This window comes from Pezoporus wallicus, unplaced genomic scaffold, assembly GCF_028554395.1.
Source record: "Pezoporus wallicus isolate ANWC-B61680 ecotype Strahan unplaced genomic scaffold, APGP_CSIRO_Pwel_v1 contig_7339, whole genome shotgun sequence".
NCBI classification, from domain to species: domain Eukaryota; kingdom Metazoa; phylum Chordata; class Aves; order Psittaciformes; family Psittacidae; genus Pezoporus; species Pezoporus wallicus.
The window spans coordinates 1,446,161-1,467,715 of NW_026636333.1; the positions used below are offsets into that span (position 1 = coordinate 1,446,161).

Sequence of the window (21,555 nt, forward strand, 5' to 3'; positions counted from 1 at the left end):
CACCTGCAGAGCAGCTGCCCAGAGTATTTTGATTGCAAGTTGTGCACGCAGATAAAACATTGCACGCCTGGAGACTAAAGGTCCCCAACCCAGAAACAGCTCACTGTAGGCAGCTTGTGATGATTCCTCTTTGATGATTGCTTAAGGACCGCTGCTGGAAGCCCCTTATCCCAGCAGACTTTCTTGGGGAAAAGCCATGGGAGGAAGTCTTCTTGAAGAGGTGTTATCTGCCATGACAAGTTGCTTGCCCTGATGAGTCTGGTGCTGAGACTGTGTTATGATGACTGATGAGGCCATCCGGAGCAGTTAACTCAGCCATTTGTAATCATTTCTCTTACAGGCCTTTTGGTAATCACTTTGGGAGATTCTTTTTGAACAGTGCATGTTCTGGGTGGGAGAGAAGTGATTTCTCTTTTGTGGGGAAGAGTTCAGATAGACATAAACTCGGGGAAACAATGGAAACCAAAAATCAGTATAAAATACCTTGCTGTCCTTCTAGATATTCCTGCAAGGCTCTTCTGTTTCATTTGTGCACATTGAAGCCCCATCCACACACTGGCTCTGTTCCAGATGTGCAGAATTTCACTTCTGCAAGATAGAGTGAAGTTTGGGTTCAAACTTAAACAGGGGAGATTTAGGTTAGATGTAAGGAAGAAATTCTTCCCTGTGAGGGTGCTGAGGCCCTGGCACAGGGTGCCCAGAGAAGCTGTGGCTGCCCCATCCCTGGCAGTGTTCAAGGCCAGGTTGGACGGGGCTTGGAGCAGCCTGGTCTAGTGTGAGGTATCCCTGCCCATGGCAGGGGGTTGGAACTGGATGAGCATTTGCAGAACCTCCTTGAGAAGTGCTTCCACATCTAAATACCCCACAGTTGCAGTCAGAGATGCTGTCCTTTACCTTAAGCAAAATTAAACGTTGCAGTGAAATCAGACAATATAAGCACATTGGCATCTTTCCCAGTAAAGGGAATATGAAGTAGTTTTTATTGTTACTGCCAAGACAGCTGTGGTTTAGATTGAAATAGTCATCGCACCCTTTTGCTATTTCTAGAAATAATGCAGCTTGCCTACCAATAACAAATGTCTAGTATTCTCTCTGGTACCAAAACACCCTGCGCATTTGTTGCTATTCCGCACCACTGTATCTTAACAGAAGTGCCTAATGCAGCAAATAAATGGGCTTAGCCATACAAGTGGCAGGAAATTCATAACTGTCACAGCTTCACAGTTTGTGTCTGTTGTACATAGGTAGGGCTTTGTATAATTCCTCAGAGCGTTCACTTTCTGTTTTGATAACAACAGGCTTATTTTAAGATTCTTCTTCTAAATCTTTGGGTTGCAAGGTTTCAGAATGTAACCCTGTATTGAAGCTGGACAAAGCCTCTGGAGCTGCACTGACCTTTCTAAAGGTGTTCTCCCTTTCTGTGTGGATCAGACAAGGCACACTTCCTATGGGAGGCTTCAGGATTTCTGCCTCTTTTGTATGGGAAATCTCCAGTTTTTACCCCTGTATTTTATTTCCCTTGCTTGTGGCCTGTTTTAAATGTGAAGGGCTGGGGATGTCTCATTTAAAAGTAAGCCTGTGGATTTGTATCCTTATATATGGGACTATTATTGAACCTTTTGCTGCCATCTTTCACATGCACTTGTGCAGTAAGCTTGGAATTTCCCCCCTCTCTTACTGAAGCAGTAATACTGATAGTAATGAGGAAAAATAAGGCTGACTTACGCCACTGCTCTTGCTTTCTCCAAATATCCAGTATTTACTGGCCAGCATTTGCAGGTGACATTGTTGAATGGCTCTAGGTAGAGAAACAGGGCCAGCTTGTGCCTGGGGTGGGCTTATGCCCAAGCTCAGTGCTGCAGTGCAGTGGGAGAGAGGATTTTAAATGCTCAAGTCAGGTGTGACTCTAGGTGGATTTGAGTTGGAAAGGGGGCATTTAGTTGCTATATATGAAAGGAAAAAAGGTTTCATAAACTTTGTTACAAGTGTCTCCAGAGCCAGAGGTACTGACGTGGCATGAAAGTGTGGGAGGAGAAGTGAGTTACCACCGTTTTCATCCTGATCAAAGCAGTCTGTAAAAGGGATGCAGGCTGCCTGCTCTGAGGGTGAAAAGCCTCCTGCGGAGCACAGAGATTCAGATCTCCTCCAAAACCCTCAGATACTCATTCCCCAGACATTTAAATGTTCAAGGAATTTTAGCATGTAGCTTTGCCCATTGACACTTAAGAAATAACAACTAGAAGTGAGCATTGAATGCCACACCTTGAAAACGAGAGAGACAGATCAAAAGGAGATGTTGAGAAAAATACGAGCTTGCATTAAAATTTGCAGGGACTGGGCCACTGAGTATCTAAATATCTGTAGCTATGTTAGTGCTGGCTGCTTTTTGGTGTTTGTTATATGCATTCTGGTTTAGTACATGGTCAGTGTACTACAAAAGAGGGGTTTAAATGTATAAAGAGCAGGAGGTTGTTTCTGGGTTGGTTTCTTTCTTTTTTCCTTAATCCCACTACTTAAAATGATATAGGAAGTGTGCAAATCTGAAGAGGGACTCCCAGATGAGTGTACGTGTTAAATATAGACGTAACTATGCAGAAATCCAAGGTAAAGTATGGTTTGAAGTCAGTATGTGTAATGAATTATTAAAACACTTAAAAGAACGATTCTTTTTTAACTTGAAAGCCTGGCCGCTGTGCTTCTAGAGGTTATGTTAACTGAGTACAGACTAAGGGAAAGTACCTGTAGAAGAGTAATCTGACACATGCAAATAGAGAATATATAGGCTGAAGACACCAGCTGGGACAGGTGAGACTCAGACTGGAACCCACTTATGACAGATGAGAAGCAAACTGGTATAGTTTATATGCTGGCATAGCATGGGGTATATATATGTAGTATATATACTGGTATAGCAATCACGGTAGGAGCTGAGAGCAGTTCAGTTACTAACACTCAGTCCTTTGTTTTCTCTCTGTTGCCCACAGAGATGCTTCATTGTGCTGTAAAAGATTGTTAACAGCAAAGACCAGTCTACTGCTGGATTTTTTTAAAGGTCCCATGTACACACACAGATGAGTAACAACTTTAAGCCATTCCTACTCTGGTCTGTAATTGAGATCCAGAGCTCTTTATCAGTAAGTCATGGCCATTTTGTGGTGTCTTACTAAGCCGGTCTTCAGCACCTGCAGAGCATCCGAGATGCAGTAAGTAGTATGCTCTAGATGGCAGTGTATTTTTAAACTATAGTAGTTGAGCTGGCTGGAAGATAAGCTTGGTCATTTGAAGTGGGGTTTTGTAATGCTCTTTGCATGCCACTTGCGTTCAAAGTAGAAATTCAAAAAATACATTAGGTTTTACAATACATAGATTTTATATAGATTTTATATATTTATATATAGATTTTACATGCAAATACTAAGAAGAAGTCACAGAAAGCAGCAAAGAAAACAGTATGGGTTTCCCCTGTGGTTTTTTTTTTTGAATAGGAAAGTGTGGATTCCTTTTTCCCCTGTAATGATCATCAACATGTGATTCTGTGTCAATATTTCCCTGTCTCAGTGCCTTAGTTGGATTGTAATTTGGGTGTTTTGTGCTCCTCTTCTTCCATAAGCCAGGTTTTGCTGAGACCACATCTCCCAGACTTACACAGCCTCTCCTTGCATCAGTGGTAGGTAGAGGGACTGCCTAGTGGGTAGAAAAGAATGGAGCTGTGCAGTAGTTGTTTGCTGACTGAATGAGGCAGGTTTGAGGCAAGTGTTTTTTTCCAATCAAAAGCTAATACTCCATATGAAAAGGAGATGGAAAAAAGATACATTGCAAACATAAAGGGGCTAAAAGAACATTTTAAATAAGCCTTAAAGACCAAAGAGAAAAGTCATCACGGCCAGAAGGATAGCACAGGTGTTGAGTTAAATGCAGTTTTATTAGTGACACATGCTTCATGTACGGGAAGTGTATGCTATTCCCAAATTTACACATCAAGCATCTGCCAGTCAGGTTGTTGATCACTTCCATGCCTCATGCAGTACCTCTGACTGGACCCACCATCCACACGTCTGCTACAGCCCACTAAATGCTAATTTCTTCTCTGCAGCAACCCAGCCCAGGCGCTGACACACGTACTGTCCTTTATTTGCACTCATCAGGCTTTCAATATAACATAAAATCATTGTAACATGATGCATTATTAAATATGTTTCCCAGCTAAAAAGATAAACTTGACAGACTGTCAGCAAACGTTTTTGTTCTGCTGAAAGGGTTTGTAAAAGGGAACCCTGGAGTACATCCACCCATTAGTGTAGCTCACCAACGAGTCAGAGCAAGAAACTGCATAGAACGAGCTTGCCCTTTGCCTCGTTCTCCAGCTTGACTATAAACAGAATGTGAATTTGGCTTCTGAATGTCATTTAGGCAGTGATTTGTATGAGCACAGCTGAGTCTATGGATTATTCACAAAGCCTTTACTTGGCCTGTTTGTTGCTATTGGTGCTTCTGGGTCACGTTGATATAGTGTAGTTCTTGCACTTTCATGGATGACTGGGTATGATTGTAGATGGGAAGAGGGAAAATTAAAGTTTCTAAGAGGCTGTGTGACTACTATTAGTGTGATCATGAGGATCAGTTATGAACTTGAGAGCTTACCCTGAGTTCTTAGGCAATCTTTTTCCCTCTGGTTGCATCCCTTTACCCCCCAAAACTGAAACCAAGAACTTCTGTGGGGCCAGGAACTCAGGATTCCTTTATCAAGGACCTCTGGGGTGTACCCTCTGACCTAGACAGAGGCAAGCCCGAACATCTGGCGACTTCATAATAGCCAGCTCAGGTCCTGAGAACTCTTTTGCAAGATGGAGATGTTGGGCTTCAGGGCCCTGCAGTGTTGGATCTGCCTCTTACCAGGATGTCCTTGGCCTGCCTCTGGTTCGTAGGTTTCCATGTCTCTCAGCTGCCTGTAAGGTTTTCTGTTTGTTTTAATGAAATGAAGTTCCATTGGTCCCAAATGGAAAAGATAACTGTGTAGTATCTTTTCTGTGGAAAATTTGCTCCCTTTTTCTTAGAATAACTTCTTCTGAAATATCAGGCTTTCCCAGAGACTGGAAAATGGAGATCCTCATGGGAGCTGTTTCTAACCACATCATTGTAATATTTCTAGTAACTACTCCATTGATTGCTGTTACAAATCAGCATCACAGATACTTCTCATGTTGATATCTGATATTCACACAAACAAATATGAATGATTTTGAGATCTTTTCCCAGGTGTGGATGCAGTTGAAAGTACATGGTGATCCCGGTTATTAATTACACATCTGCTGCAACTCTGAAATCTAGAGGACAGGCACATGCAGATTTGTCACCTCAGATTTACCACTGAGAAGCTGGGAATAATGCAGCTCAGCAAAGTGAGAAAGCTTATCTACTGAGTAATGAAGCAATATCCAAGGGCAGTAATAAGCAATATTCAGTTACATGCAGGTGCACTTTTTGGTTAAAAAAGGCATAGGTGTTTTGATAAAAATTCAATTACATTTCTGCACTGCACAGGACTTTAGAAAAGTGCCTGCATAAATTGCTGGGGATATTTCTTCCTTCTTCCAAAAAGGGCAAAAAAAGGGAGGAAACCCTGTTTGTTTAAAACTAACCCAAGTCAAAGCCTTTCTTGTTGTTCCATTTTTATGTGAACACGGGTTATTCTAGTAAAGAGGCATTTTTCATTAAAATAATACATAAATATTTGATGTGATGAATTTGTAGCCTTGAGGCTTGACTTCAGTACACATGAGCCATTTTCGGGTTTATTACCAAAACTCTTGGTGAGCTGAACGAACTTCACATCCCCTAAGGAGATTCATTTGTACATGTTTAAAACCAGAAATGTCAAATGTTCTCTTCAGGTGCATGTTTCTAGCTGGGATGGAGTACCTTAGGTCAGGATTTGGCCCTGGATATTCCTTTAGGCAGGAATATCAAAGAAACCTCTGTTGCACCTTGCTATACTTCTGGCTACTAAAAATGGAGCTGTCAGCTTCCAGTTGCTAATCCATTAATTTCTGTTAAAGGTTAGGGTTACTGTTGGCAAGTGACAGAGCACCCTGGTCCAAACAACTGGAATGGGGGGGGGTTGCCTATTTAAAAAGGAGACAAAGCTTTCTTAGTGCTTTTTGGCTTCAGTATGAATTGGTTTGGAGAGGGCTAAAACCCGTATCTTTTGTCAAATGGCCACAGTGTGGTCTCCGTTTGCATTACCCTTGCTGCACGAGAAGTGTTTATTTAGCTGATACAGTCTTCTGTTATTACCTCTCTGGATGTATAATGCCCTGGAGGGGGAAGAGGAAAGGTCTCTCCTTTTCCTACCCTATAGCTCACTCTGAAATCAAATCATTCCTCACTGTGAAGAGTAGCCTCTTGGCTATACAAAAACCTTTTACCCAGCATCTTTCTCTGAAGATAACTTAATTGGGAAAGATTCATAACTTCTGATACAATCTTCTTGTCTTCAAGTTCAGACCAGTAGCCCAAACAAATCATTTGAGATGAAGTTCCAAAATTAATCCCAAAGAATATGAGCAAAAGGAGTTCTTAGGTTAAAATAAATTGAACTGAATCATTCCATTCTTTAAAAATAGAGACGAACTTTCAATTTCTTAATGTAATCTCTTATGTATCTCTTCTTGCTGGTAGAGGAGGGGTTCAGGTGCCTGGGCTGCCCCATCATCTGCTCTGACATTCAGCTTTATTTTGTGTCTCAATTTCCTGCATATACTGGGGACAGAGGGAACATTTCCACTTAGCTGAGGCTGAAGGTAGGCATGATTTCTGATGAGTGCAATGTGTAGAGGCATCCTTCTGAGTGTGAGGAGTGCCAGGAAATTTGGGGTAATTTGGTTGTGTTTCTGGTTCCCAGCTAAGGCTGGTCAGGCCAGCAGCAGGGATTTAATTCAGAGTTCTGTGCCTGCAGAACTCAAGATGCACCTCAGTGGCTTTCTCCCAGATTATTTTGCCATGGGAGGAGGGATGGGGTGCAGGTCTGGTTTTCGGGGTTGTGACCCCAAGGTTTGGCTCTTCATCAGTACTGAACACGACGTCTGCGTTCATTTGGGTCTGTTCAGGGTAAAGAGGCTGCAGAGTTGTTGTCTGGGGGAGACCCATTGTCTGTGTTTAGGATATTAAATCATTCCTGTTTTGGTGAGTCACTGGGTGCAAATGTTGTAACAGGGATATTGATACTGGTCAGACATCTCGCATCAGGCAGATCATGCATTGCTTTTAAAACCAGCTTATTTCAGGAGCTCGTTTTTTTTAATATTCTTCTTTTAATTTTTATATTAGCACTGAAGTGAATCACATTTGTAGGAAATAATCCACTTTTAGCAACTGTTGTAACTGTTGTAATGAACCCTGATGTTATTTGCCACAACCAGCCTTATGAGTGAAAGATGTGTCAACTATGTCTTGGTGTTAGGGAGAAAAAGCCAATATAGAGATTATTCCATAGTTACCTATCATTTCATCATTCACAGCTGAAGGCAGCACACTAGGTTTGGTACCTACCCTTATAAATCACTGGTCTGATCTTCTGTGTCGCTACATTGCAGACAACAATAGGGGATATTTAGTTACTGGACCATAACTTAGCAGGTTTAATTGTGCCATTAGGGGTATAAAATTTTTCCCACTGAAGAATAGCTTGCAATACAGCGTGAAGTCCATTCTTATCTTGAAGATTATTGCTCTAAGCAGTGAGCAAGAATTACATCTCTTAATAAGAATGGTTCTTTTTCTCTTAGTTTCCCTATCATTACTCAGTTACAGGAGTCTGCTAACGATAAGGTTGCACTGAGAATGAGAGAGGGCACAGCTGACACTTGGTATTTAAGCTCCTGACAAGTCCCTCTGAAAGTTTCCAGTTTTTCTTCAGTGGAAGTGAGCAGCAGGGCTAAGCAGAGCTTTAACACAATCAAAGCAGTGTTTTCCCCAGGCATCAGCCATTTACCTTGTTTACTATTATCCTCTTAACTGTATCTTATATTATCCCTTACTGTTTATCCATCCAAGAGGACAGTTCCTCAGCACTCTGAATTAATTATTACCCTAAGTTAGTTAATTCCTATTGTTACAGGAAGTTTTACCCATCTTTACTGAGAAATATTACCAACTTGTTTTGCTGTTATTGCAGCAGAGCTTAGTGTTGCACCTAAACTAAAAGAATTCAAGCAAGCTACTCTAGTATTCTTACTTGAGAGAAATAGTATTTAATAGATCAAAAATGTGCTTTTAATTTCTTTTTCTAAATAACAAATTCTTTATATCTTCTGTGAGAATTCTAAGAACATATCAGCAACCCACAGGTTTATTCTGTTCCATCAAACCAACTTCCCAAACACAAGTCTTGCCTGCCTGTATTTCTACAAAGTTAAATCCTACCTTTCCCTTCAGGACCTCAAAAAATGAGATGAGAATACTTAAGATCCTTCAAGTTATCTTCAGAAAATCCAACTTAAACATTCACAGGGAAAATCTGTCTTTCAAAGCTTACAGAATTCTGCTTTGCTCATTGACCTTGCATGTTGTTTCACATAGTGTTTCTCTTTGCACCTCTAATATCATTGTAGCATTGCAGAATTAGTGCAGGTCTGTATTGTTCTGGGTCTACTGTTTTGACTGTTCTAAGTCACTGTCATATTCTCACCCCTAAAAGCATTGGGTTGTTGAGTAGAAGCTGAGCACGTTTGCCTGTGTACAGGATCTCCTTATGTTAACAAAACTTAGAACCAAAACCAAACAAATTGAGGGGCTGAGAGGTCAAAGAGAACTTAGCTTGAATGTAAGATTAAACTTGGTAGTTTTGCTAGGTGATGATAATTTTGGGATGTAAAGCAATTAATCTCCTGTCTCCCTGAGCACACATGTATTAGGAAGGAAGAACCAACCAAGAAGTATTTGAATATCAGAGCACCCCTGCGGAGAAAGACTTGGGGGTGTTGGTTGATGAGAAAATGAACATGAGCAGGCAGTGTGCGCTCGCAGCCCAGAAAGCCAACCGTATCCTGGGTTGCATCAAAAGGAGCATGACCAGCAGGTCGAAGGAGGTGATCCTGCCCCTTTACTCTGCTCTTGTGAGACCTCACCTGGAGTATTGTGTGCAGTTCTGGTGTCCTCAACATAAAAAGGACATGGAACTGTTGGAACAAGTCCAGAGAAGGGCCACGAGGATGATCAGGGGACTGGAGCACCTCCCGTATGAAGATAGGTTGAGGAAGTTGGGGCTGTTCAGCCTGGAGAAGAGAAGGCTGCGTGGAGACCTCATAGCAGCCTTCCAGTATCTGAAGGGGGCCTATAGGGATTCTGGGGAGGGACTCTTCATTAGGGACTGTAGTGATAGGACAAGGGGTAACGGGTTAAAACTTAAGCAGGGGAAGTTTAGATTGGATATAAGGAGGAAATTCTTTCCTGTTAGGGTGGAATAGGTTGCCCAGGGAGGTTGTGAATGCTCCATCCCTGGCAGTGTTCAAGACCAGGCTGGACGAGACCTTGGGTGACATGGTTTAGTGTGAGGTGTCCCTGTCCACGGCAGAGGGGGTTGGAACTAGGTGATCTTAAGGTCCTTTCCAACCCTAATTATTCTATGATTCTATGATTCTATATCGGTGCATGTTGCATATGGTCTATAAAGCTGTTTCAGATCTTTGCACTTGCTGTGTAGCATATAAACAGCTATGTCATACGTAATGTTTGGTTTTGATTTTAGTTTTGTTTTTTTTTAATGAAAGGTCTGAGCCCTTCGGATCTCCCAGCAAGTAGCCCACCTCTTCCTCCTGGTTACTCTGCTTGGAACTTGACCTGGGTCATGAGAGATACATCCCCTTTCTTCTCCCATAGAGGACGACACAGTGAGTAGCATTTATATGTTAACCTCCAGAGGCTGTAACTGCCTGTGGATATTGGTATACTACTGGAGCAAAACAACACCAGTCACAAGATGCATGATAAAATATCTGTTCTCTCAGCCCCCGAGGGTACTAATAAGCCCTATTGCCCTTTACCAGGTGTCACTGGGGTCTTCCCCACTCTGCCCGCAGGCCCAGGAGTCCCATTTCGGCACAACCCGACAAGGCCTTGGCCATCACTATCTCTACAGAGGTACCTGATGGCCTGGGCTGCCCCAGCCTGCCCTGCTCCCTCAAAAACAAGGGCCCAGACTGTAATATTTGAGGGGTGTGTTGGAATCCAGTGTTACTATAAAGAGAGATGTGTACCAAAGTGACTTTTTCTTGCCATCTCCTTTTGTAACTCCTATCCCTTCCAAAATACGGGAATCTGTTTTCATCTCTTCTCTGGTATGACCTATTTACTGACTATCCATAGCCATTCCACTGTGAAATACGATGGTCGCAGTTAGGACTGGACTGCATAAGGCAATATCATGCAATCCAGAAAGTGGCTGAAGTAGGATATATCTACTATATATCTACTACCAGTCTCTATGAGGGGAGATAAGGTGCTGAGAGGCTAATAAGATTTACTCACCCCAAGCCTGTAATTATCTGCTTGAGGGAAAAGTTTGACCTACCTATATGAAGGAGTCCCATATTTCTTCAAATTTATGTTGCAGCCTTTTATGTGTGCAATATATATTCTTTCCATTGGCATACAATATCTGCTTCTAGCTGTTGTATCTGCTTGAATGATGAGGACACACCAGTTTCATTTTGGAAGGGACAGTAGTACAATCCTTTTTTCCTCACTTGTTTTTCCTCAGAAGTTGCAAGACTCATTTTTAATTTAGCCTAAACTCTTTCAGTTTCTCAGTAGTACTATACTAAAGGAAGCCTTTGTTCTTAAAACCTAAAAGCATTGATTCCATCTGACAGCATCACATGGAGATAAATGTACTGCATCTAAGCAGAAATGATTTATTATGATTTTAGCTGGTTGCACAAGACCAAATTCTACCATATCCCAACCATCTGTTTTGCAAGGAAATGCAGGATTTTGATGAGGTGTTACACAAAATACTATCTTCACTCAGGACAGGTCTAAACTGATTTATCCTTCAGTAGGTGTAATTCAGGGCAGATGCCTTGAAACTACTGGAGAATCTTGAAGAGGGACAGCAGTAATTTAGGTTTTTTCTAGCTTTGCACTTTAACATTTCCAAAAGTTGGCAGAATTTCCTTCAAATTAAAGGGGTAGCAGTGGCCTAAGAGGACAAGTCTTAAAACACCTATTCTTTATTCCTCTGCATTCCTGCAGCTTATATCCACCTGAATGCTTATTAGTAAACTTCCCAGGGATCTAGATTTCTGTCCAGAACTGCTATGAGCACGACAGGGATGGACAGTGCCTTTCAGCAGCTGATTACTGGCTCTGGACCTAAGCAGCCCTGTGAAAGTCATGCAGGGGCTCAGCAGAGCAAAGCAGAAGACAAAGTTAGACCATGCAAGCTGTAGGCGAGTAACCTTGTCCCAGGACTACCCCTGCCTTCTGATTGAGTGGTTAATCCAAAATCACACAATAAAGCATTAGCAGAAATAAAACCCAGCAGTCCTTCACTACTGTGTGAACGAAAACACTACTAAATGTTTTCCCCTTCTGCCAGAAGTTTTCCTCACTGCTCCCTGTGTGACTGTGATTGCAGAGCCCTCAATAAAACTTCTGTCAAAACTCTGTTTGCCTAATCATCTGAAGGGACCCATCTCATTAACTGGCTGACACTGCTGAAGTGGGGCAATATTAGGTGTCTTAATTACTTTTCCCCTATGTTCTGCTGTTGGAGAAATGTCTTTGATTGAAAGGCTGAGTAAATTGATGTGGAGAGTCCCTCTTCCTTTGCCAGACTAAGTTTTCTGCTCCTTCGCTCAGAATGAAAAGTTCTGACAGACTGCCTTTAGTAGTTCTGGCAGGAACAGTGCTTCATCAGACATTTGAAACTGTATGCAGCAATCCCAGAAGATAATCACTGGCACAACAGGATACTTGAGAGTGATGCATTCATAAGACTTTTCTTCTATTTTGTCTAGAGGTTTCTAGATCTGTCTCTATCCAAGCATTGATTAATCATCTACCATCTCAAAGATGCAAAATCCATCTGCCTTTCAGAAAACAGAAGTCTTAAAAAGCCACATGAAGTCAAAATTATTTGGGAATTTAGCCTGCAGGGCAGGAGGAGTCTTTACATCTCCCTATTTTTGTGTTTTCTTTTGTTCTCTTTGAAGTACACTCAGACTATTTCCTGTTGTCGTGGTTTAAAACCAGGCAGAGGGCTCGTTCACTCACTCTCTCCCTTCTTTCCCTCCCCCTACTCCTGGAGGGATGGAGAGGAGAATCAAAAAGAATGCAACTCCCACGGGTTGAGATAAGAACAGTTTAGTAACTAAGGTATAACACAAATCACTACTGCTACCACCAATAATAATAATGATAAAGGAAATAACAAGGGAAGAGAATATATCATCTCACCACCAGCCAACTGATAACTTGCCCCCCCCAGCCCGACCAAGCACCAACTGATACCTCCTCCAACCCTGCAGACTCCCAGCCCTTCCGGCTAACTCCCAGTTACATCCTGGGCGTGACGTGCTGTGGTATGGAATACCTCTTTGACTAGCTTGGGTCAGGTGTCCTGTCTGCTTCCTCCCAGGTTCCCCTCCTCCCTGGCAGAGCATGAGGCTCATAAAGTCCTTGGCCAGACCAAAACATCAGTGTTATCAGCTCTGTTCCCGAGCTGAAAGTCAAAACACAGCACTGCACCAGCTACCAAGGAGAAAAATGACTGCTACTGCTGAACCCAGGACACCTGTCTCGAAACAAACTTTTAATGCACTCTGCATATGTGGACTTATAGTAGCATATTAATCTCCCATTTGCAGCACTGATGGAACTCTGTCCTGGGGCTTACATGATTAACCGCACCCAGCCACATATTTCATTTCTTGTCCTGGTTGATTGAATATTGATTTTCTCTTCTATATAGGTATTGTATAAGAAATCAATTGTCCACTGCATGAAATCCATTAAGCTTCTGTAACAGAGGTTCCAGATCACAGGTGCCCCTTAAGGCCTGGAAGCTTTCATGCAGTTAATGTACCCATCTCTGTTCCATCCTCTACTTTCCTCTAGGCCAACCAACAACCCTGAACCGGGAACATGATCCCAGCAGGGTATGGCAGCAACTGCAGAAGGTGCTACCAGTTGGAAAAAAAACCCAAATGCAATTCAGCCCATCTAAATTCTGTTTTTAAAGAACATGTTTCATGAGAACAACAGGCATAAGGCTTGCCATATTGGGCCATTTGGGAAATAGGAGATGCCTTTTCCTTTTTAACTGTTCTTGTGCCACTATTCTGAACTAGCTTTATGCAAAATACAGAAGTACCTCTCTCAGGCTGTTTAGGAAAGTTTAGAAAGTTTAGGAAATAGTGGTGTTTTGGATACCAGAGTTAACTGGGAATAAAACTCCAGGGAAAACTGCAGATACGGCTACGAAATGACTGGTGTGGTTAAAAATGTCTACAAAATGTGAGCTCAGCAGAGAAGGAGTACATACCTTTAACAGTGCATAATTATTCACAGTTTTGATTTAATAGGTACTAAAAGCATAATCCAAAGTATGGCCTCTATTAACAATTTATTAATAATTTTACTCAGCTCTATGTCTTCAGAAAACTCGTTTGACAGGGCTGTTGGGTTTGGTTATATTTTTTACACTTTCTAATAGAATGTTATCTGTGATGAGTTCATGATTTCCTGAATTGGGTTTGCTAAAAAATAATAATTAAAACGTGTTGGAGTAATTTTACTGTGGAATAATTTGGGTTCATTCTTGCTGCATATTTGATGCTCACTGGCAAGGCAGCTGCTCAGCGAGGTGTCAGATTATTAGGTTTTTTCCCTGGTAGGCTGTGTGTAACTTGCTGAATTCAAGTACTCGTGTGCATGCATTCAAAATACCATTTCATTCATGTAAGTTGGATACCAGATAGACACTGCTGACATGAAACTCAATGGGTTTGAACATCAAACAAAAGGGAAAAGAAAGAGGGCACCAGCCAGATGAATTTGTACTACAGTTAGGTTCCCATGACTACTTGTTTTATAAATCTACAATAAATCATACTAATACTGACATCTTCAGAATGATGAAGCTATCACGATACTTGGTTCAGCATGGCAATAGTGAGATGCATAATTGTTACAGCAAGTTTCTGTTTGGAAGATAAGATAAAGTTAGGAGAGCAATGAGGAGAATAGCACTATGTCACAGAGGAAAAATTAATCGGTGCTTTCTTAGTAACGATGTTGCAAAAATGATGTACTGCCTTAATTCAAACCCATCCTTTCTGCAATCTTAGAAGTACTCTCACATAGTTTTGGAAAGAATATTATGAATATAATGGGGCAAGACTTCAATTAACAGCAGTTATTCACACCAGATTAACAGAATTGCTCCATATAAAATAGCAGATGCTGTGACACAATATACATAGGCAAGAATTCTTGTTTAACAGTTAGATGGTATTTTTGCCATGTGCAATGGTGCTGAAATCCAGGGGATGGAAAAATCACAGGAAAAGCAGCATCTGCCTAGCTAAACTGAAGGCTGTACTAAGCAAGAAAGAAGTAAAAATCATATTAGGGAGAAATTTTTACTTTCTTTCAAGTTATTCTTTTCCTTATATCCACTTTCTTCCACAGATAATATGCCAATGACAGCTGAACGTTTTTTCAATAATAAAATAACATCCAGTAAGACAACAAATTACTTTTCTCCCTGTCTCTCAAGTATTCATTTTCTCTAGAGATCTCTCAGACTTCATGCAAGAGGCCCCTTGTATGAGTTGTCAAAACATGACAGTTCATCCAACCACTGTTTTGCGCCAACTGGAGCATGTTTTCTAACAATCTCTGTTAGTCAATGCTTCAGTCTTTTGGCCAGGACTGGCATTAGGAATGCTCTTTCATGTTTTTGCTGCATGCATGGGAGACTTGGTGGACAAATATTTCTTGTGTGGAGGATAAGCCCTGTCACTTCTTAGAGCAGGAGGCATGAAGATGAGAGTTATTGCTGGTTGCTCTCCCAACACCCCCTCCTCACACCTCTCTTTGTAGCTGTCTTGAAAGAGTGTGCTTATAATTGATTGATAAAAGAGTCCTGGCCATCTTCTTTGTAGCTTGATTTCTACTGAACAAAGCAGCTGTCAAAGATTTTGGTGATTCAGTCCCTGATGCACACTGAGGAGCTGGGTAGATATAAAGTATATGCTGTCACCTCACAGATTCTCTTAACACATAAATGAATGGTTGCATTATGGTCGTTTTCTCGAAGTGGCACATCCAGCTGTGGCTCACTCCCCAGAGGATTAATTTAAACCCTTGTGGCACGGGGACAGCCCTGTGCTTAGTATCGAGGCCTGAGCGCTCTTCCCGGGGGTGATTCCTGCTGCAACGATGCCTCCTCTGGGGTACTGCTCCTCTAAACTATTTTTATTTCCCAGTGCAATCTAACAGCCCCTTCCAAGGGAAACCCAGGCTGGGCCTGTTCAGCCTGGAGAAGAGAAGGCTCAGGGGGGAATTAATCCATATGTGTAAGTATTTGAAGGGAGGGTGTTGAGGATGGGGCCAGACTCCTCTCGCTGGTGCCAGGCAATGGGGTAAGAGGTAACGGGTGTAACCTAGAACACAGGAAGTTCCACTGGAACGTGAGGAAGCACTGCTTTACCGTGAGGGCGACCGAGCATCGGAAGGGGTTCTGGAGTCTCCTTCCCCGGAGATCCTCAAGAGCAGCGCGGGCACAATCCTGAGTGTTGTGTGTTAAGCGATCCCGTTTGAGCAGGGAGGTTGCACTAGATGATTCCAGCGGGCCCTTCCAGCCTCGGCCATCCTGCGGTCCCTCCCGACCGCCGCGTTAAAACCCCTCAGCGAGCTCTGAGGGAGGAGCTCTGGAGGCGCGCACCTGTGAGGGGGCGGCCGGCCCGCCTCTTGCCGCCCTGCGCTTCCCAGCCCGGGGGTGACCCCAGTCCCGCTGGAGCTGAAGGGTTCCAGGAAGCGAGGAGGTAGGGAAGAGGTTCTGGGCAGAGGTAGCAGGTACAGGACAGGGCGCTACCTTGAAAGGGGCTTTTAGGCAAACGGGACCTTCCGGGGGTCCGCCTTCACCTGTGAGCCCCGCCGGCACACCTCCATAGCCTGGCTGGCCGAAAGGGTGTGTTCCCATCTCCCAGAGGAGGGCTTGGCTGCCTCACCCCGTTCGGGGGGTTTGGCCGGGGCTCTGCGCTTCCCCTCGCCTCCCCTGCCCTGCAGGGTCACGAAGTGGTAGCTGAGGCGGCGGGAGGGGAAGAGGCTCATGGCGCCGTGAGGGAACGGCGGCTCCCGTCAAGTAACTCGAGGCCGGGTGAGTGTACACGGAGGCTGCTGGTGAGGAGGAAGGGTGCAGAGCAGTAAGGTAACATGTGCTCAGTAGCTGTAAATTAAAATGTGGACACAGGCTGTGTTTCCAGGCAGCCAGAGGGGTTTGTGTGCTGCCCGGCTGCTCTCCTCGCTGCCTCACTTGCAGGTGGCTGAGGTGCATCAGGCAGGATGGACCCCAAAGCCATGGGACACCTCAGTGCCTCCCCAGTTCTTTGCCTGCTCTGTTATGCCATGCTGCTGCTCTCATGTTTGTCACCTCCCAAAGCAGCACCCCAAACACCAGGCAGTTATTATGTCTGTGCAGGTATTTGCTGGGGTAGTAAGGCCTGGGATGCCTGGCAGGGATATGTGTGTCACACTATCCCTTAGTGCTGGATAGTGGAAGAAAGTAGATGGAAATGTCTCTTCAGGCTTGCTTTTGCTGCAGGAACAAGGCAGTTAAACCTTGCAGTTGTTTTTCCTTTTTGATTTTCATGACCGTTGACACCTTTGCCCGTTCCCCTTGGGATTTTGGTGGTTTTTTTTTTCTGTGGGGTTCGTTTTTGGTGCCCTTTCATCCTGTGCTGGATTTGCTCATTTTAAATTGCTGCTGCATGTTGAGCTGCATGGAGGAAAGGTGGCACTAGGGATGTATTTGCAGAGGGTTTCACCTTGTCTTTGTGGGTGCAGGGCTCACTTCCAAGGGTCTGGCCTGTATTTGGCGTCCTCCTGGGTATTGAGCAGGCTGGTAAAATGACAGGCAGGGAGCACAGTTTCCTATTTATGCTCTATTGTCACAGAGAAATACTTATCACTGCAGGTATCCATGTATCGTCACCCCACATGTACCCCTGTACTGGTGGGCAGAAGTTCAGAAGGGCCTGATGAGGCAATTGAAACACTTAGATTGAATGCGCTATGCCCTTCTCTGCCCAGAGAGAATGGGGAAGGCTTTAGAAACTGGCTCTGTCCCTAGGATTAATAACTGGAAAATCAATTTGTCATTTCCCTGTCATAAATTAAAAGCTTATAGGCCTTATAACATGAGTATAATAGAGGTTAGTGTGTATTGATGGAGGTCTCAAAGCTCACTCAGCAGAGCACATCTCTACTGTACAATTTAAATTATGTCTTCTCCACAATGAATATCTGTCAATATTTGTATGAAAAAAGGGCATCCTGTGCAAGAATATCTTACGCTGCTGCTGCGATTGCTGCCACTGGAGGAGGTGTGTGCTTGAGGGAGGTTGTGGTCCTGTTCTGATTTGTGTAAGTGACCTCTATATTGTGCATTTGTGTCTCCAGGCGTTGTACAAATTAGTCATGTTTAAGCTGATGAGCTGCCAGTTAGGAGGTCTCTAAGATGGTTGTTCTGAGAACAGAGAACCTGTACTTGCTCTCTTGTCTGTTGCAGTGAGGTTAAGAAAGATACCACACCAGGGTGACCAGCTGAGAGTAATGGAGGAGGAGTGACTTCTACAAGTTGGTAGAGGAGGAGTGCAAAGGACCCTTTTAAGTCAGCCACATACAGAGTTGGAAAGGATCGGTCTAAGAGTAAATTACCTGCTGGTGAGATTCTTGCGGTTGAAAGGAGATGTGGTTTAAAACAAACCTAGTTTTTTGTCAGGCTGCTGAAGAAAGGATAATCAGAATAGTTTCTTAACAAGAACAGGGTTTTTATAGCTCTCTTTAAGTTTGATTATTTTTGTTTCGAATAAGGCATCTTTCTGTGATGTGTGGTTACACAAATGATCTGAGAGGATCCAAAGAGGGGATGATCCATAATCTGATCCTGCAGCAATGTTAAAGCAGATTACTGTGTTGTGGTGTATTATTTATACTACTATTTTAAGCAATTTGTTTATTAGGAAACTCTAATCAGTTTAATTGAAACGGATGGAGTTGCCAGATATTTCAGTTGTTTGTGCACAAATTATTGCTGTTAGACATGTTGATTAAAAAGAAATAAAGTGAAGCACTCACAAGACTGAACTGTCATCAGACACGCACAGATCCCACTGTCTTTTTGATCGGATAGTAGCTTAATTAAATTTCCAGTCTATGCTTGGTTTCCTGTATCTTCATATGTACTGGAAACTGAAATGATTGATTTCTACAGCCTTTCTTAAACTGGTGTTTATATTAATTTGATTATAAGCATCACTTTTGTTTCCTCTTTAAAGGTGTGATGATGAAAAAATAGATTTCTAATAAATAAGCTGTTCTGTCTCTCTAGAGTCCAGTAGTTGCAAGGGCTAAAGATTGTTGGACAAGGAGTTGGGTTTTTTTTTTTCAATATATTTAAAAACAGACTTTGCAATATACTGACACTTAAATTCCTTACATAGAGGAATTAAGCCTTTCAGATCTATAACGTCAATACAGTTGTGGCATAAATGCATATGCTGGATATAAATCTCTGTGACAGCTCTTTAAAGAAACCCACCAGAAATCACAACTTTCTTCCCTTCCCCTCCCTTTTACTGACGGGGCACACTATTGAAGTCTTAAAGCTTTGTATCTAGTCAGTTTATATTGGTAGTAGGTTTAAAAAACAATCACGAAAAGTTTTGTTAGATGTAATTACCTTTCTTGCAGTGTTTGCTGTTTTTCAAGTAATGCAGAATGGCTTTTATTCAGCTTCCAAAGGCACATGGCTGCCTCTTTATGTGCTTAGCTGGGCAAGGACAAAGTAAAGTGGGTGTTGCATTTAAACATTTAAGACGAAGGTAAAAAAGGGAGGCAAAAGACCTTTTTCGTGTTTTTTTTTTTTTTTTTTTTTATGCAAAGGTATAAAAAAGTGGCAGGTGCTTTATGGCAGCAATTCTAATATTGTATAGGTTCTGAATTTGCAAGTCTGGTTTATATGGTCTTGTAGCAGCCGCCACACGAAGAGCAGCTTATCACTGAAAAAAATGTATGTATTCCATATAATTTTTTTTTTTTATAAAGTATGTTACATTGTCAGTAGGGAAGGACATTGTGAAAGAAGGAAAGCATGAGGGTGGAAGTTAACATTAGGCTTGGAAGACTGGATGCTGTTTGCAGAGATTTTGATGGGTTGCATCAGATAGCATTTCTTTGTCATCCTTTCTTTGTACTGAATAGGATAATAGCATTGAAATAGCCTGATGTGAGACTAATTTAAATAAGAGTTCATGAAGATACGTGCAGATATGGATGTGGAGGCACTATCAACTTCTGTTAAAGATGCAAGTATGTTTTCATTAAATCACAGACACTTTCAGATGTATGGGCTACACAGTCTCCTCCTCTTGCAAGGATTAACCTGTTGTAAAGGCCATTCAGCTTGACCACAACAGGCATGTTGGATCATGTCCACTTCTCTGTAGGCTATTCATTGCAAGGGAAGGAAATGGTATTGCTACTTGCCTTTTTCTTTTACTTTCTCCCCTTCAGGCAGAGGCTTTAGTTGTCTGCAGGGGTCATAATGCTAAATGTGGCGGCTGTTATTTAATCACATATCCCAATTAAGTTGTCCCAGTTGTAGGTCAAAGGCCTGCTGCGTTAAGGGCTCCACGACTGATAGCTCTCTTTTGACTAGGAGGTTCTGGAAAGTGAGACTGAATGGGGGAGCTGAGCTGGCTATTGAATGCTTGTAGGCACTGTAATCAGGCTGTCAGGGTGGAGGAGGAAAATGAGAGTGCCTTGTGGATATCCCCCTGCTTGGGGGCAAGAGGGTAAGGGAACACAAAGGCTTCTGTTCCCAGCAGCTGGATGGGAGAGGAGTGGAAGCAAGCAGCAAATGCTGGAAAGCTCATGAAAATACAAGGCTGATGGGTAGAGAAGCCCATGAAGAATTAAGTAGTTGATTTGAAATGACTGCTCTTGCCACGTGTTGATCTTGGCCTGGGCCTTCCCTTCTGTTGTCCTTGTGTGAGCTGTATTTCACAGAATCATAGAATGGTTAGGGTTGGAAAGGACCTTAAGATCATCTAGTTAGTGCCCTAAAGCACATGCTACTCAAGGTGTTCCCCATAACTAAACTATGCGGTAATGATGTTGTATCTTCTGCAATTGAGAGTTTGGTTGTTCTTTTGTCCGTTTAGGCTTTGACACAAAGTTTAAGAGACTCTTAACACTTTATAGGGTAAAAAAAAAAAAAAAAAGTGTGGTTTCTTTATCTTTTTTTTTTTAAAGATTATCTGAGGGACTAGAAATAAGTGGTCTAAGGTTTTTATGATACTGCAGTAGAAAACTGTATAGAATGGCTATATTCACTGTTCCCTGCTGCCTAAATTAAAGTGTGCTTCATGTATCGTGAAATTTATATTGATAACATAGAGGCCTGGAGAGGGTATTTTCAAATTTAAGGAAATATGTAGAATCCTTATTACTGCTTGTGCTTGTGGTGTATATGGATTCCTTGCAGTACATGGTTTCCATTGTGTTGTGAAGCATTCAAAATGCTGAGTGAATGATAAAGCACCTGATTAAGAAAATCAAATATAAATTGGAAAAATAGACTCTGCTCTTTCCAGCTTGCTTTTAGAAAGGCAAATTAGCTGGGAAAATTATAGTGGGAGGGCAACAGTATTAACCTTCAGATTAGCAAATGTTATCTCACCAGGAGAATAGGCTGAACTACATAAATCTGTGCACACTAAGAAGAAATCGGATGCTTAATAGAGAATGTAATTGAAGTTTAAAAAAAAAATCAGTTAATTCCACTAATGTCAATTCAGATTAGTTGTTCCACTTGGATGCCTATGGCAGGACAGTAGAAAATCCCAAGGAAGAGCTGGATTTTTTTGCTGGGCTTTTTCAAATGGATATGGCCTTTTCATAAACATTGAGATAGTTCCGAAATAGTTTCCTTCTGTTACTGAATATTGTTGTTGAGTGCTGACTTTGGTGACAAAAGCAAATGTATACTGGACATTCCAGAAAATTTAGCAATCCTGCCAATTACAAGTAAAATCCGTGCAGGTTATCACTGCATGTTGTGTTAAGCGACTTGAGTTACAGTGCGATAGTAAATTGGACACTGAGAAGTGAATCATAGCAGCACCAGCAGGGTAATTGGTTTCTGAAAGAGAAACATCTCAAAAAGAAAGGTCTGTGTTGGAGGCAGATGATGCCTGTGCCTTCTGGAGGCTGAATCTTTGCAGCAGCAGATCAAGCTTCCGCTGCTTCTGCTGGCTTGGTGAAGCA

General features: G+C 42.4%; 1 protein-coding gene across 1 annotated transcript in view; it reads left to right on the forward strand.

The window, feature by feature from the left end:
* The window catches only part of ALK (ALK receptor tyrosine kinase), a 311,567-nt gene that overhangs the window by 72,936 nt on the left and 217,076 nt on the right, over positions 1–21,555 (forward strand). Inside the window, exon 2 of the mRNA XM_057400067.1 lies at positions 9,768–9,887. Within this exon, the coding sequence (XP_057256050.1) occupies positions 9,768–9,887 (120 nt within the window). The remainder of the gene's footprint in view (positions 1–9,767; positions 9,888–21,555) is intronic.